At 41.8% G+C, this 16222-nt stretch overlaps 1 protein-coding gene across 2 annotated transcripts in view; it reads right to left on the reverse strand.

The window, feature by feature from the left end:
* The window catches only part of slc8a1b (solute carrier family 8 member 1b), a 144625-nt gene that overhangs the window by 9481 nt on the left and 118922 nt on the right, over positions 1 to 16222 (reverse strand). For both annotated transcript variants that reach the window (XM_030070391.1, XM_030070390.1), the window contains exons 7-8: positions 5558 to 5743; positions 3052 to 3141 (exon numbers count right to left, since the gene is read on the reverse strand). In XM_030070391.1, coding sequence (XP_029926251.1) covers positions 3052 to 3141; positions 5558 to 5743 — 276 coding nt within the window. The remainder of the gene's footprint in view (positions 1 to 3051; positions 3142 to 5557; positions 5744 to 16222) is intronic.

Below are 16222 nucleotides of genomic sequence, written 5' to 3' on the forward strand. Positions count from 1 at the left end.
CCTACATGGGCTGCTATCTTTACAGTATACTGTTTGGGCAATTATTATGATATAAAATCAATATAGTGCTCCATTTTTAGAAATCTGCTTGGGCAGCTGTTTAGAGGCTACCTAAACTGACAGCTGACTAACTTCCCTGCTAAATTCAAGCAATTATTATAGTTGGTTCTGCAGTTGCCAGCTGTGTATTGAGCTAGTTGTACACCATTCCTACAGTATATATAATATTGCATAGTATGTAGTGTATAGTTTATGGACCAAAAGGTTTGTTTAAGTTTTTATACTAGTCTTAATAAAAAATGTTTCCCCTAACCCTAACCTGTCCTCCAAGTCATTTTTACCATCTTCCCCAATTGTTTCCCTCTGTGGATTAGCACCAGCCTTTGTACATAGGGTGACTGCTAAATTCAGTTTAAGTCTTCTTAAGATCTTAATGCCACTTCAAATATAATTTATGGGCAATTTTGCCATGCCAGATTCAGAGAAGGTCATCCATGCTTTTCTTTAATCTCATTTAGATTACTGCAAGTCCCTCTGTTCATACTTGTCAGCTCGTTCAGTGTACAGAGAAAAACTACTTCAGTGTTAGCATTTTGACACCAGTTACAGTTGATTTTAATATTTTAGCAGAGACAAACGCTTGGTGACACACTCGACAAGCAGTGGGATTCAGGGAATACACACGTGATGACCAGTTGACAACAAGGTTAAGACAGGTATGACACCCTGTTCTCCCAGCAGGCTGAAAGTTAGAGCTCCTGTGCTGCTTCAACATACATCAAAACAAAAGTGAAGGTGGAGCAATTTTCTCTCAACACTTCCCGTATTATTTTTCTTCTATTATATTACTTTTACTTCCTCAGAACTGACGTATAAAAGTCAAATATAATTGGTCTTGATTGCTAAATCAGCCCATTTTACATTTCTGCAAACCAGGGATACACTGAAATGTCACCTTTTCAAGTTCTGTGATGTAGTATAAAGACCTGACTTCAGCATAACGGGGTTAAAAGCCTCTGTCAAGCAATAGCCCTGTTCCTTCTTAGCTACCTAATGTTAAGTGTAAGTAGTTTTGGTGGCTAATGATGAAGCGACAAAAAAGTGGCTGAATTAGCTAATCAGCTAATGTTGCCTATGTGTCTGAATGTTGATATGAAATGTATTTTTGGCTCAGAAACTTTGATACTTGTTGGTTTGAAGAAACTTAAAACCCTTAAACCATTAACCCTTAAAATGAATTGGCTAAATCATGGCAATATTTTGCCTGAAAGTTGCGTTGTGCGTCCACAGCTTAAGGTGAAACAAGGGCTTCTCATGTTCACCAGTGTATTCAAACAATAACACTTTAGTACTAATCCAAAATGATGAATCATATTTTTTGGCACAGTACAATACTTATTGCACCTAATCTTTTGTCCAGGTGAGTCCCATGGTCAATATTTGACCATGGGACTCACCTGACTCACCTGGGCCATTTTTTTTTTCAGTTCAAATGTATTTAATAACTTTCTGAGGCTTATATAAAATAATGGCATTGACCTTTAAATAAACTGTGGAGCTGTGAAATGATGAGGCTCAGAGCCTGTACCTGAGGCTCAAGCCAACAAACACTTTGCAAAGTTTCTCATTCTCTCTCTTCATACTGCAATATATGTCTCTCTCCCTTGTTTGTGTGTGAGTGTATGTGTGTGTGTGTGTGTGTGTGTGTGTGTGTGTGTGCGCGTGTGCATGTGTGCGTGTGTGCGCATGTGCGCGTGTGTATTTCCTTGGCTAACTGTGATAAATGAGGTTAATCGGACACGGTACCACAGCACAGGATGGGTTTTATTAACTGTAATAGCCATGGAGCTGGAGTTGTTTTGTGTGCGTGTGTGTGTGTGTGTGTGTGTGTGTGAGTGCGCGCGAAAGAGTCAGCCACAGGAGACTCTGATAACGACGCTCAGATCCTCAAGAGGGCTGAACCACTACACAATGACTGTGCATGTGTGTGTGTGTGTGTCTGTTTGTGTACATGGATGTTTGTGTTAGTGTGTTTGCATTCACTTGTGTGCAGATAAAGATGTGTGTGTGTGTATGTGTTTCTCGCGTGGGTGTGTGTATGTGATTGTGTGTGTAATTCTCTTTGTGTGCGTGTATGCGTGTATTTGTGTGTGTGTATATGTGTGTAACACATCACTCTTATCCCTGAACTCCTTAAATGGGTGGACAGAGACCACCTGAGCCCGACATGACAAATCGCTCTATGCTAATACCACATGGGGGTCGCACATTATAGATGTGTGTGTGTGTGTGTGTGTGTGTGTGTGTGTGTGTGTGTGTGTGTAGAGGTGTGGGCCAAGGTTAAAACATATTTAGCAGGTCTCTGTAGTTGTATGCTATTCTTCATGTTTAGAGGATGATACATGCTGCTGTCTGCTGCTGCTGCAGAGTCAGACTGCAGCCTGCTGCTGCATGCTTTTCATTACTGGCTCCATCTACAATATTACAGTGAACAAACAGGGAGCCAACACTAACCGAGTGTGACAGCGAGGAGTAACATGCACTCCTCTGTGGTGGTTTTTTTTGTTTTTATTCTCCCCTTTTCTTTTATTTCTACAGATGTTTCCGCATGCTCTTTCAGCACACTGCAGCCTACAGTGGCAATGTATATATATATCAATTCTCTGACATACAGTATTTACATTGAATAAAAGAAAAAGTCTTACAACTGTGTATGATCCAGTATAGAAACCTATAAAATTCACTGTGATGAGTCCCAAGTGATTAAAAAGGGCAGACTGAGCAAGAAATTCAAAATGTCAAGTTGTCCTCCTAAAGGGTGTCACTGATGAACACAAATCTGTTTTTCTATCTTGAAGCCCACCTGGGTATTTTGAGCTCATTAAGGCCCTATGAAGCTAAATGTCAAGCGAGAAGAGAAAAAAGCTTCGGGTAAAAATCACACAGTGGAAAAAGTGTGGCAATTAAGAAAAAAGGCACTGATATTAGAGCAAATATAAACAGCTGCATGCTTGTATAGCCACGCACACACACACACACACACACACTCACCTGGTACAGAGGTTCCCAGTGCAACAAACACTACTGCAGTGACTGAGTCTTTCAGGCCCACTGTGCAGCCAAAATGGGAGGCCAGGTCACCTGTAATAATATGCAAGCATAATCAGCATCATCATCATGTTTGCTGTAATCATATTAATCATCAGCACCACAATCATCAGTATGCTAACCCTTATAATTATCACCATCCTCACCACCACTCTACTGCATAGCACTGCACAGAGAAGAAAAAATGCAGAAACACAGCACCACAGTTTCTTTAAGCACTGACAGTGTGCAATAATGGTAAAAGAAACAAACAAAAAAAACCAACATATTTTTTATTAACTAGAAAAACAACAGCTCACTAATCATTTCTATCAATCAGCTATCACTCTCTAAAATAAGATACCTCTTTTCTGGTAAGGGTTGCAGCTGAACTTATTGCTAAGCCCATAGCATACATATTTAATCTTTAATTGCAGACATATTTAATCCCAAAATTATGTAACTCAGCCTATGTGCTTTCCTTATTAAAGGGTGCAGATCCCTCAGATCTTAACAATTATCGCCCAGTTTCTCTGTTCTTGATAAAATGTTGAAAGCTCAAGTGAATTAAAACAGTTTCTGGCAGATCATAACATTCTAACAAACATAGAGTCAGGCTTTAGAGCGGGGCACAGCACCTTTATGCTGGTTTTAAATGATACTGTCAATGTCTTGGATGAAAAAGCAACACTGTGCTGCTTCACTTGTTGATCTGCCAAAAGCATTTGACTCTGTAGACCATGAGCTATTGCTAAATAGATTAAGTGATATTGGAATAGGGGACGCAGCTATAAAATGGTTTTGAAATGATCTTAAAGAGCGCACACAACATGTTTTTACAGATGGTCTTAAATCAGACTTTTTAGAGATTTCTAACGGTGTCCCCCAGGCTTTGAATTTTGCTTGTGTTTTATTTTCTGAGTTTCTAAATACTACAGGGAAGGACCTTCAAACAGCTAAATTGCACCATTATGCAGACAACACAGTGGTGTACCCAGCTGCCCGTTCTCTGAGCCAGTGCTAAGAAAACAAAGTTCATGACTTTTTCTGGAGCTCACCCCCAATTCCTCGGTTAAATATTTATACTCCAAAAGGGAACTCAGTTGAAAAAGTGTCATCATGTAAATATTTAGGCATTTGGTTGGATGACAAGCTTTCTTTTACAATACACACTGAAAAACTTGTGAAGAAACGCATTTTCATTTTCAGAACAGGGTTTGTTGTAACAGGTTAGCTAGAAAAAACTTTTCCCATGTTTTGGACTGTGGAGATGTTGTCTACATGCATGCTGCCTCCTCTACACTCCACCTTTTAGATTTTGTGTACCAGAGTGCTTTAAAAGTTATAACAAACTCTGCCTCCTGTATTCATCATTGTACTGTATGCTTTATGATTTGTAGATTGGTCGCCACTTAGTCTGTGTATACAACCTAATTTGTATATTTTTGTGTAAAAGGCCATACTGGGTAAAGTCTCCCGATATATATGTCATCTCCTGATGCAGACCTCCAGCAGTGGTGAGCTTTGTTCCACCAGGTTGCTTCCTTACCAGGTTCCAAGGGTTTGAAATGAGCTAGGGAAAAAAGCCTTCTCCTACTTTGGGGTTGGCATGTCCTTGAGCAAGAACCCGTAACTGCTCCTGATGAGCAGCTTGGCACATTGCATGGCACACTTTGCCATGCAATGTGCCAAGTATGTATGAAAGAATTTAACCAAACAAGTAAGACATTTTCCTCTAAAACAGACGTTTTGACATTGTTTTTGGAAGCCTACATTGACACCTAGTGGCTTGGTGTAGTGGAGTCTCTACATATCCCATACTGCTGAGCTGACTCACATGATCTAACAAGGTGGCTTCTAGCGTGGCCCACAAACTTGAACTTTGGTAAAGTGTTGGTTGTATAGTTACCTGGGTGTGATGAGTCCGCATGGTGGTGATCTTCACTAGCTGCTCAGTGCTCCCCTGGTAATTCACAATATGTTAACTGTATCTCTCCATTCACTTCCATTGCACAACAGCTCCCCAAGTAACACTTTTAGTGCATAGATAAAGCACACAAAGTGGTTTATGCTAATATAAAAACAGGTTCCAGTATTTAATTGGATTGGAAAGTAGATCCGACAGGTCGCATCTGCAGGAAACTTCCATAGCAGCCTTTCACCAGGAAGAATCGGCCTAATAGTACTTTCACAAATGACTGTAATTACATAAAATAGTGGGTACTGGGACTTGTTGTTATGCTATATGCTTAAAGTGTTCTTTTGGGAGCTGTTTTGTCATGCTATGGAGGAGAATGGAGAGACTTAAACACAATATTCTGGATGAGCAGCCCAGGGGAGCACGGAGCAACTAATGAGGATATTTTACCACCATGTGGACTCACATCACATCCAGGGAACTAGACGACCCGACAACACTCCAGAGTTCAAGCTGAGGCTGAGGTTTGCCTTAAGGAGGTGTCGTCGTTACCTATGAAGGCGGTGAGCAGTCCGATCATGCAGATGGAGACGACGAAGCAGGCCCAGCCGTTCCAGTACTCTGTGGGCGGGACGAAGGCGAACAGAACCTTCCAGAAAACGGTGAGGAAGTGCATGACGTAGTCGAAGCATGACGGCAGCTTCTCCTCTCCGCACTCCTCATCGTCGTCATCCTCACCTGTGGGAGGAAGAGGGAGGAGACACACAGGTTAAAAGTGAAGTACCTGAGAAACAAAGAAGAAATGATATTTCAGCCAAGCTAAATGCTCAGGCAAACACTGCCTTTTGTGTTGTGTGGTTGCAAGCAGTCGTGATGCCAGCGTATCACAATCGCTGTGAATTTGACAATGACGTATTCATGGGTAAAAATCATAGACATGGCACTTTTAAAGCTGCTTGGTGCTTGATGGAATCAAAAGTAGTGTCTGCTTTAAAGGCTGAGGCACCACATTATGCATAAAAGTTAAAAAGCCTGCGTTGCCATGGAAACCCCAAGTTGCACTTTGGCAAAGCTGGTGTTGAGCACATATTGACTTTGTCCTGGACCTAATAGACTCCTCATAACCCTAATGGGAAAAAGAGCTAATATTATCTCATTCAAGCCACCTTAGGTACAAAAGATTAAAATATCTGTCTCTCTCTGTTGCATGCGTGCACACACACACACACACACACACACACACACACACACACACACAAACTGTTGCTCTCTCTTTCACCCCACCAGAAAGACCTAAGTCCAGATGACAGGTATTTAGTTTGTGGAATCGTTTATCGTTATAGAGGTGTTAAAAACCAGATGGAGTCTCTGACACACTGACTGGCAGGTGTGTACTTGCGTCTGTGTGTCACTGAAGTCAGTATCAAAGTTAAAGTGTAATCATTGCCTGTGGGCATGAACAGCAGCCAACCACGAACGCTACTACTATGAACTAGGCTCTGCAGTTTCTATGTTTCCGTCTGTTTGTGTGTGTGTGTGTGTGTGTGTGTGTGTGTGTGTGTGTGTTTAAACATCTGTGCATCTGCTGAAGTAGAATCTTGGGATTGGGATCATGAAATTCAAATTATTTTTGCCACTCACTGAAAGAGCTACCTGTCTGCTTTACTAAAGCTAAAACTAAACAAGGCCAGACGGCTCCAAATGAACAGCAGAGGGTCGGCACAGAAGCCGGTCCCATATTACGCATCATGGGATCATATGATGCTCACACACACAGCTGATAGTAAATTCTGCTCTACTTTACTCTGTGTCACTTTTACTTTTAGCAGCTCTTCTTGCCTCCCACATCGATTAGGATGGATCCACTTCCCTCTCTCCGTCTCTCTTCATCTCTTCATCCCCTTAACTTCCTCTTTCATCCCTCCACAATCTTCTCTCACTCTCGATATGCCACTGTCATTCACCTCACTCCACTGAGTGTGTGTGTGTGTGTGTGTGTGTGTGTGTGTATGTATATATATATATATATATATATATATATATATATGATTGAGTCTGCCTGTCTTACATTGCCAACTGCCCATCAGTTAGCATCACACACTAATCTGGCAGCCGCTCAGCCAGGCCTCTCTATGGTATGCTAATGCACTGGGAATGAAGGAATATCTAATCTGGAACACACACACACACACACACACACACACACACACACACATATCGACCCTCTCATTGCCCCACAGAGCTGTTGGCTCGGGTGTTATCTCCTGCTGCTCACTGAGCGTGCCCAGACGCTGCGTTTTCATAGGCCGGGGCAAACTGCTGTTTTCTGACAGGCTGCTTGAGTAGCCAAGTGAGATGCACAGCAGTCCGCGCATGTGTGTGTGTGTGTGTGTGTGTGTGTCTATTTGAGTGTATGACTATGCTTTAAGACATACAGGGTCTTGCTGCTGAGTGTTTCCACAAAGATATACACAGATCCAGTCACAGACACACACACACACACACACACACACACACCCACCTCTGAAAGTGATGTGGTGGAACAGGTGCCTGTGTAGAATACCCCAGAGTTGCTCCCAAAAGGCCCTTCATTCACTTTCCATTAAAGAGGAGGACAGAGAGACACTAGATAATTCATGTGAAGCTTCGTAAGGCTAGCCACTGGGGCCACACACACACACACACACACACACACACATCTTAATACTAACGACCACTGTCTTCAACTGTACCATGACAGCTGTGTGTGTTTCTGTGTGTGTGTGTGTGCATATGTGTGTGCAGATCAAACTGACATGCTCATGTTTGTATTCATGTTCCACTAGTCTCCGTCTTTCAGCCTGTCTGTCTCTGCCACACACACACACACACACACACACACACACACACACACACACTGTCAGGTTGTCACTGTCACTGTCAGGCACCAGAGTCACTGGAGAGTATCAAGTGGACAAACAGCTGACAAGAAAATCATAACTCATAACTTCATCAGTCTGCACCTTTAAAATACCGAGGATCCAGTCTGGACGAGTCTTATCATGTCAAGTGTGGACCCAGAGTTATGTCATGTTTAAAATGCACCATCATTTGTTTTAATGTTATGCTGCCACTCATATTGGAAGACTAGGTATCATTTATTCAAAGTTACCTGCGCTCAACATGCAAAACAGCTCGTAAAAGCCGTGGTCACATAGGCCACACTTTTAAATGTGGCAGCTCCCTTTTTTCATTAGTTTTTAATGGTTTCATCATGGCAGCCATGCATCTTCTGCAAATGACATGCCCAGCGTTGTGGAAGCGGTATGTTTTCTGCTGACTCCCGGGGTGGAAAATGTCTCTACTTAAGTTGTGTTGCACTGCATGTAAGCAGCGCCTGGAGTGACAGTGAGAAGATGTTAAATTTAACTGCATCCTCGATACAGAATAGGCTATTAATCCTTGCCTTCAAGCACACACATGGTAATCGGCATTTTTCTCTTACTCGTTTTTATTTTGAACATTATCTGTCCCTGCGAGCTAGTGGGATTGCAAGCGTTTAGCAACTGGGATAATGTCATGTTCCTGGAGCTCAATGCACTCTTGCTGTTTGTTCACAAGCAAAACTTGTAACTGCACCAAAGAAAGTTTAATACTGAGACACCCTACCAGTTTTAATAGGAAAATTCGTAACACTAACAATGGTGACTCTGACAATTAGTCCACCAGTCAGTCTTTCAGGTTTACACAGCCACTAAATCAATGCATTTGCATTAATTTTATGATGTAATATTCCTGTATACATATCAGAACATTAGATATAGATGACGTCCCATTCAAAGACAGAGACGTCTTGTCTTGTTAGTTATGAGCTTATTGCACTGGGGGTATGACCAAGATGGAGCCTGAGTGAACAGGCTTCTCTTAAAAGGGACCAGGTCACTGAAAGTGCTTTGTGTTTTAGCAGAATATAAGTCCTATGTGAGTGCAACACCTTTTCCCAACTGCGTCTGTGTATCGGAGCGGCGCGTCACACTGTCTCAACTGCAAATGTCAAGTCTGTGCCTCGAGTCAGTTTGTTTTCTATGACTTTGGCAACGGCAAAATGGGTCAGCACTAGTGGACCAGACATCAAAAACAGACACCAAAATTGTGTGTTGTGTCACTCACTATGCTTGCAACCTGCCAAGACAACCTCACTGATTAAAATGCGAATGTTGTTTTTTTTTTTTTTTTTTTTTTTTTGTCCTTGTTAGGACAAGGTGTTACAAGGTGGAACAGTGGAACAGCTAATCTGTAAGTCAGTCAGCAAATCAATTCATCAATCAATCAATTAATCAAATAATTGGTTGGTTGGTCAGTTAGTCAGTCAATTAATCAGGGGAAGTTCAACCAGGTAATGAGCAGTCAGTCAGTGTTTTGGTTAAAGTCTGTCAGTGATGTCACCGACGGACTGAGCAGCCAACTGGTCAGTCAGCCAATCATGCATTCATTTCTCCAGAGCAGCGTGGCTGAGGTCTAAGTGTCCAGCAGCTCAGCTCCTGTTGCAGATCAGTGCACTGAGTCAACATGTCAGATTGAATTCATAGACTCCAGTCATCCATAGCAAACAGAGTCCAGGCTTTCAGCTTCTCTATCCCACATCTCACTCTCTCTCTCTATATGTCTGTCCTCCCTCCCTGACGTTCGCGCTCTGCTTCTGTAGCTATTACCATCCAGTTTTCCAATTCCAGTCAGCTGGTTGAAGACAATAAATTGGCTTCCAGAGCGTCAAAATAACACAGTAACACAATCTCTCAAGAACTGATTAGTGTTGGGCAGGCTGTTCTCTCAAATGCTGTCCATATTTTATACTTTAGTCTGAATCTGGGGAAAAATGCAACAAATCTTGAGGATATCCTAATAGTCCAACAAATAAACCACAACATGAGAGAGACAGTGCTACAATCCTTCTAGCAGGTCATGGTGGGTATGCTGGTTTTGGTATGAAACGGGTGGTAATTTGGGAACAATTAGGGAATTAGAATTGTTTCCTGCTTGTAAATGAGGGTATCACTTTAAGAGCTTGTATTATGGAAGTGCAAACTTTTCCTTTTCGTTTGTAACTGGCTGGCACAAAAGTGGAAGACAGATCCTCAACTTGCAGCCTTTGGACAAGTTACTCGACAGATCCGTGATGCTGGGTCGATGTCAGGCACTTTATTTTGAAAAAAGGTGACTAGCAGATTCTGGAGTATGTGTGTTGTCTTCAATATTTGTCAGCTAGGCGCAAATGTCCCGGGATTTACTCAGCATTCTCCGTGCGCTAGGTTTATCTTGGGGTAAAACGATGGGAAGAAAACAATAAAATACAAAACAGGTCTCCATAAACTAATGATCTGAAGACAAACCTGCTGTTTAACCAAAAACAAAGCCGGCGGAAACGGCCACAAGCGGCAACTTTTGATGCATGAAAACAACACACACCACCTGTCCTTATGTGCGGCTCGTGTCTGGAATATGAAAGTGATATTTATTGGCATGAAATCCTCCGCTGAGCAAGACTAATGGCAAGGACAACAACTTCAAAGGTATGAGGCCCTGTCTCTCTCTCTCTTTTTTCTTTCTCTGATGTTTTCTGCACAGCTCATTCACTCCTGGTTCTGACTTACCCTCGGGGGTGGACATAAACACACACCCAAACACCTATAAACACGCGCACACAGAGGAGCAGGTGATGGACGATGTGGTGTGGACTTAGTAATTAGAAGGCAGTGGAGTGTGGAGAGGTTTGGACATCAGTCTCTCTCTCTTTCTTTCACTTTTCTCCCTCTCTCACCTTCTGCTCTGTATCTATCGCTCTCTCTCATGATTTCTCTGTTCTTAGTTAAGGAGGAACAATGGATTATTCCATCTCAGCAACATGGATTTATGTACAGTCATAATTTCACTGGCACAAACATGTTAGACCCAAGTGACTGCAAATTGATGTCCTTCAAAGATGTACATAAAAGTCTCAGTTTTTCATGTTTATGAGGGAAAGCAGCGGCTGGGAGAGGAAGATCCCCCCCCTTCACTATAGGACAGACCATCATTAATGTCACCTACTACTTCATATCAATATGGCTGCTGTGGAAAAGGTCTATATCCAGCTTAGTATAGGATTGGATGTCTAGCAAGTGAATTTCCCAGTCAGGTAAGATGAATTGCCACGTTACTAATGACATTAATTAAGGTTGTGTTCTAATGAAGTGCAGCAGAGTCCTTCCAGTGAGCCAGCAGCAACAATAGCAGGACCCTGGATGGAACTGAGCTTTAATTAATGTCATTAGCAACACCTGTGCTTACCCTGCTGTTCAGGTCAAAATGGCTGCTGTGGAAAAGCTCTGGTAGATTCATTACTTAAATCTGAATGTCTTCATAGGTTCAGGGAGCCGAGTCAAAATGAATAGAAATAAAACGATTATGATTAAATCAGAAACTTGTTCTTTGTGATTCAGCAGCAAACATGTCATTGAATCACAAGTACAGCTGAATAAAAGTGTGTGTGTTCTTGCTCTTGGTTAAGTAGTTTAGATAAACAAGAGTTTGGTCTTGGCTGATTTGATTTGAGGAGAGGCTGCATCTCTCAATAACACGGTAAAATTCTCATAAAAATAAAAGCTCATACAAAATAGCATGAAAATAATAAGTGCACTCAGGATTCAGTGCTATCAGGCAGCACTTCAAGCTGTTTCTTAGTAATCATGTGACATGCTCTCTCTCTCTCTCTCTCTCTCTCTCTCTCTCTCTCTCTCTCTCTCTGTCTATCTGTGTTAATGTGGCAGTAAACTTGCCATCTCTTATCTCCTCTGTCAACCTCATCTCATCTTTCTGACGAAAATTAGCCATTAGTCATGCAATAAACACAAGCATACCCAGTCACAAATATACACACACACACATACACACACACAGCATCAGCACACGGTGACATTTCAGAGGGCTTTTAAAGGCTGGCTAAGTGCAGGTTTCTTGCATTAAGATGAATGTCATGGTCTTGGCAGTGGTGTGTGTGTGTTTGTGTGTACATGTGTGGTGAATTGGAGCTACGATGAGGTGACCTGTGGGTTAAGCCTGGGCTGATTTCGATCTCCAGGCACCGCGCCTCATTGAATCTCAAAGCATGCTTTTTTGCTGCAAATGAGACCCAAATCATTTTGGGAGAGCTTTTAAATGACAAGATTTTGATGTAAGACATCAGAGAAAAAAGAGAAATGTTCAGCGACTGTGGTCATGATGAACCAACATTTTTTTTTTTTTGAAGCTGCTTTTTTAAAGTGACTGCGATCATGATTTCGATCTAATGGAGAGACGATAAGAGGACAGTGAGGCGGGATGATAGAGGGACGGAAAGAAAGAGAAAGGAAGATGAGATTAAATGAAGTGAGCTTATCAGAAGAGCTGTCTCGGTGATGCATCAAATCCACTGCCATCATATCAGTGACAGCAGCTCTCAACTGATATCAGATCATACAGAAGGAGTGAGGCTGGAGGCGTCGGCCTGTGATGGAAATGTCACTTGTTCAAATCCCTGGACCAGGAGGAGTGTTTAAAGGGACTGGCTGCCAAGTTACAGCGTGTCTCCATTTGGGTGGCTGGTGTGAATGTGTGTGTGTGTTGGTTTCCGCATGGCAGTTTGCGTGTGTTTTAGTGTGCATGTATGTGTGTGTGCGTGTGTGCGTGTGTGTGTCAAGTCTCGGTGTGTGTTCACAGCGACAGTGCAAGGTCACTTGGAAAAGGTGCTAATTAGCCTCCTTGTCTCCTTTTCTTCTTTTTCTTTTTCAAGACATTTTTAGTTGCTTTTTCCTCTGTTTTGTTGCGAAATGGTTTGTTTTTTGACATAAAAGTCACTCTTCTTGCATCTTATCTCACCCACTTTCTCTCTCTCTCCATTCCTTCTTTATTTAATTGCCTCCTTCTTCCCTTTCAGGTGGGTTTTGGTGTTTCTGAGAGCATTTTTAGTTACTGGTTCTGATAACTTGTTGTGTGATGTCTTTCTTATTGCCTCTTGTCTCACTTCACCTTCCTTTTCCACTCTTTTTTTCTTCTTCCCAGCTCCACTACTCCTCTTCTCTAATCTCCCCTATCCACCTGCTCATTAACCAATCCATCTATCCATGCATGTGAATGAGGGGAGAGATGACTGGAGTAAAGTCCAGTGGAGGTGACCCAGGCCTGGCTGTAAATCACACCCCGGCTCCCCTATCCCATCTGTGGCTCCATGATCCGACATGTTTATAAGAGACGTAATTACCCTTTGACCTCCCTCCTATTGTTAATTAAGAGGAAGAGATGGAGAATGGAGGATGGAGGATGGACAAAGAACGAGAGGAGAAGAGACAGAAAAAAGAGTGCAGGCAGAAGCAGGTGACAGACAGCGAAAGAAAAATAGAGAGGAACACAGGTAGAAGCATAAACAAACCACTGTTTATTAATTTAAGCTGAAAAAATTCTTAAATTGACTTGACTTGAGTTGCAGTGACAACACTGTAGTTTGCATGAGGCCTCCTCTGTTGTTAAAACAAGCCAAACTAGTTAGTTCTTCTCATCTTGATAATCTTAATACTAATAATGCAATATATATATATATATATATATATATATATATATATATATATATATATATATATATATATATATATATATATTTTTTTTTTTTTTTAGTAGGAAATGAATTAGGTTAATCCTTTTTCTAATTTTTCTAAATTAATTAAAAAACGTAAATTGTGAGGGTAGATTGCATGCAACAATTATAATATGATTTATAACGTACTGTCTGATTGAAAGTTTTATTTTTGTGGAAACTGCTGGATATGTTCTTTCATCTGTTACTCCCTGGGACAGGTATGGAAATGGAGGAATAATTGCAGTAGACAGAAAACCACAAAGGTAAAGCTCATGGGAAGGGTGAGCTCATTTCATCACCTCGTGTCCGCCTCTCCTCTCTGAATCAAATTCCTCACCCATTATTTCCTCCTCTGCTCAATCTTTTGCAATACTAATAGACTATATATTATCTTTGATTAAAAAGAAAAAAAAAAGTTCTTTCCTCTCTGTATCCATTACTCCTTCAGTTTCTTTCCCTTGCTTGTCTCTATCACTCTAGGCTGAGAGGTATTGACACACTGCTGCCCTAACACTTGACCTCCTTACTCCTGGTTGTTTGTATTGTTGCTGGTATAGCAACTGAAGCGTACTGTAGTGTTGCCCTTGTTGTAAGTTGTTCTGAATAAAGGTATTATCTGAACACCTACAACTGAAATGTGAACTGTTTGTAACATCTGATTAGGGTGTGATCACACCTCCTGCTTTATTTGGTCTGAATCTTAAAGGGATGGGAAACCCAGTTAAAAACATGGTTTATCTTATTTAGCATTGATCTTTGAATGCTATCTTCAAATGGCTATAGTTCCCCTTGTAGGAAAACAATATTGTCTGAACCCGCTGCCATGTCATTGATCCGACAGCCCATTATTCTGAAACCCCAATAATCTGAAAAATGTCCCGCTGGACTGATAGCCAATTAGCCTGACAACTCATTATCTGGAAAACAAACATCCATCGCTCTGAACGCTGATTGCTTTGAAAATAAACACTCCGGAGATGTTGGAATTGCGTCCCTGCCGAGAAACGCATCCACGCCTGTTTACCCTAACCTTAACCTGAAGAGGCCCCTGCCAAAACTTAACCAAATTTATGGACTGGGCATTTTTCAGACTGTTGGGGTTCCAGAATAATGGGCATTTTTTTTCGGGGATAATGTCCTATCAGACTAATGTGCTTTCAGAATAATGGGACTTTGGCAGTCTCCCTGCACCCTGGTAAGACCAACCAATCATGATGCAATTTGCTCTCCCTCACCTCTTCTGATTGAACAGTCGATGGGTAAAACTGTCCTTCACAAAATGATGATGATAACTTGTTGCATTGTGCCAGCACCCTAACAGGTGACTGTTGTCCATGTTCATTGAGAATAAGAGGTGCAGTGGACGAGTCAAACGGGAGCAGGAGGAGTAAAAAGTGAGGTCGTGTTCTGACTGGATCGCTCCTCTCTGACATGGTCGAGTAGATTTTAATCCCTGACACAACCACTGGTTTGACTTTGAGAGATCAGCTGGTAGGCCTTGCTCTGCACAGACAAGACTTCAGATGGTCACAGTGCCATGACGGTTTCTACACCCAGTGAGGACAATAAAAAACATTCTCCTACAAAATGACATAAATCAATTTACCGTGCCTTGACTTTTGTTGCGCTCTTGTAATTTGCTCTGCTCAGGTATTCCATGGAGAAGGATTAGCAAGTTAGCCAGATTTTAAAAAAGTGTCACTGAATATCTTCTGAAATGTTGTCTTTTATTATCACCCCTCATCAGGGATGACTTGCTCATCATCCGGATATAGCATTAACTTAGAGTTCAAGTATACCACTCAGTTCAAGTAAACCCTCAAGCCATGAGAGTCATTGTCAAAACTATTAAAAAAACTCAAAAATCAGCGGTCTGTGAGAACGACAATGGACTTCCCGTTGATTTCCACTCCCTGTGGCATCAAAATCTCTATCTCGCTCTCTGACTCTCTCAATGTAACTTTCTCTCTTTCGCTCTGCATAACCATCCTCTCCTCTTTGTCATCTTCTGTATAAACAAACCTGAGAGAAAAGAAAGGTGTTGGCTACGCAAGATTAATCCCTTCTCTAATCAGTCTTTTCACAGCTTGATCTCTGTCTATCCAATCAGCTGCCACTTTGAGCCGTCAGCATCCAGATCGCTCGGGTTTAATCTCGGAACACTTTGAACTCCCACAGGCCAATCAGCTCCAGGATTACAGACCCCGAGCACCAATCAGCTTCCCGGTTTGATCTGCCATTCAAAGCGCTGCTGAGTCTGACTCAGCCTGTCACCCGTGTGTGCATGTGTGTGGTGTGTTTTACTGTTAGCGGTTTACAGATTACAGGCCTATAAAAGTCCTTCACTCATGGTGAAACATGATGAATATTCCAATACTGCATGAGCACAATGCAATAAAGCACAGTGAGTGTTTGTACGTGTGTGTACAAAAATCCCACAACAAAAGGTTCTTCTTTTGCAGACACTGTACTTAGTGCGTTTCCGAAACACACACACACAAACACACACAAACACACACAAGCACTCGAACGCTCTGTCAGCCTAGACAAGTTAATCCCAGATAAGACAGTGAAGACAGGCCTTTTCATTA

The sequence above is a fragment of the Myripristis murdjan genome, chromosome 15 (assembly GCF_902150065.1).
Source record: "Myripristis murdjan chromosome 15, fMyrMur1.1, whole genome shotgun sequence".
NCBI lineage: Eukaryota > Metazoa > Chordata > Actinopteri > Holocentriformes > Holocentridae > Myripristis > Myripristis murdjan.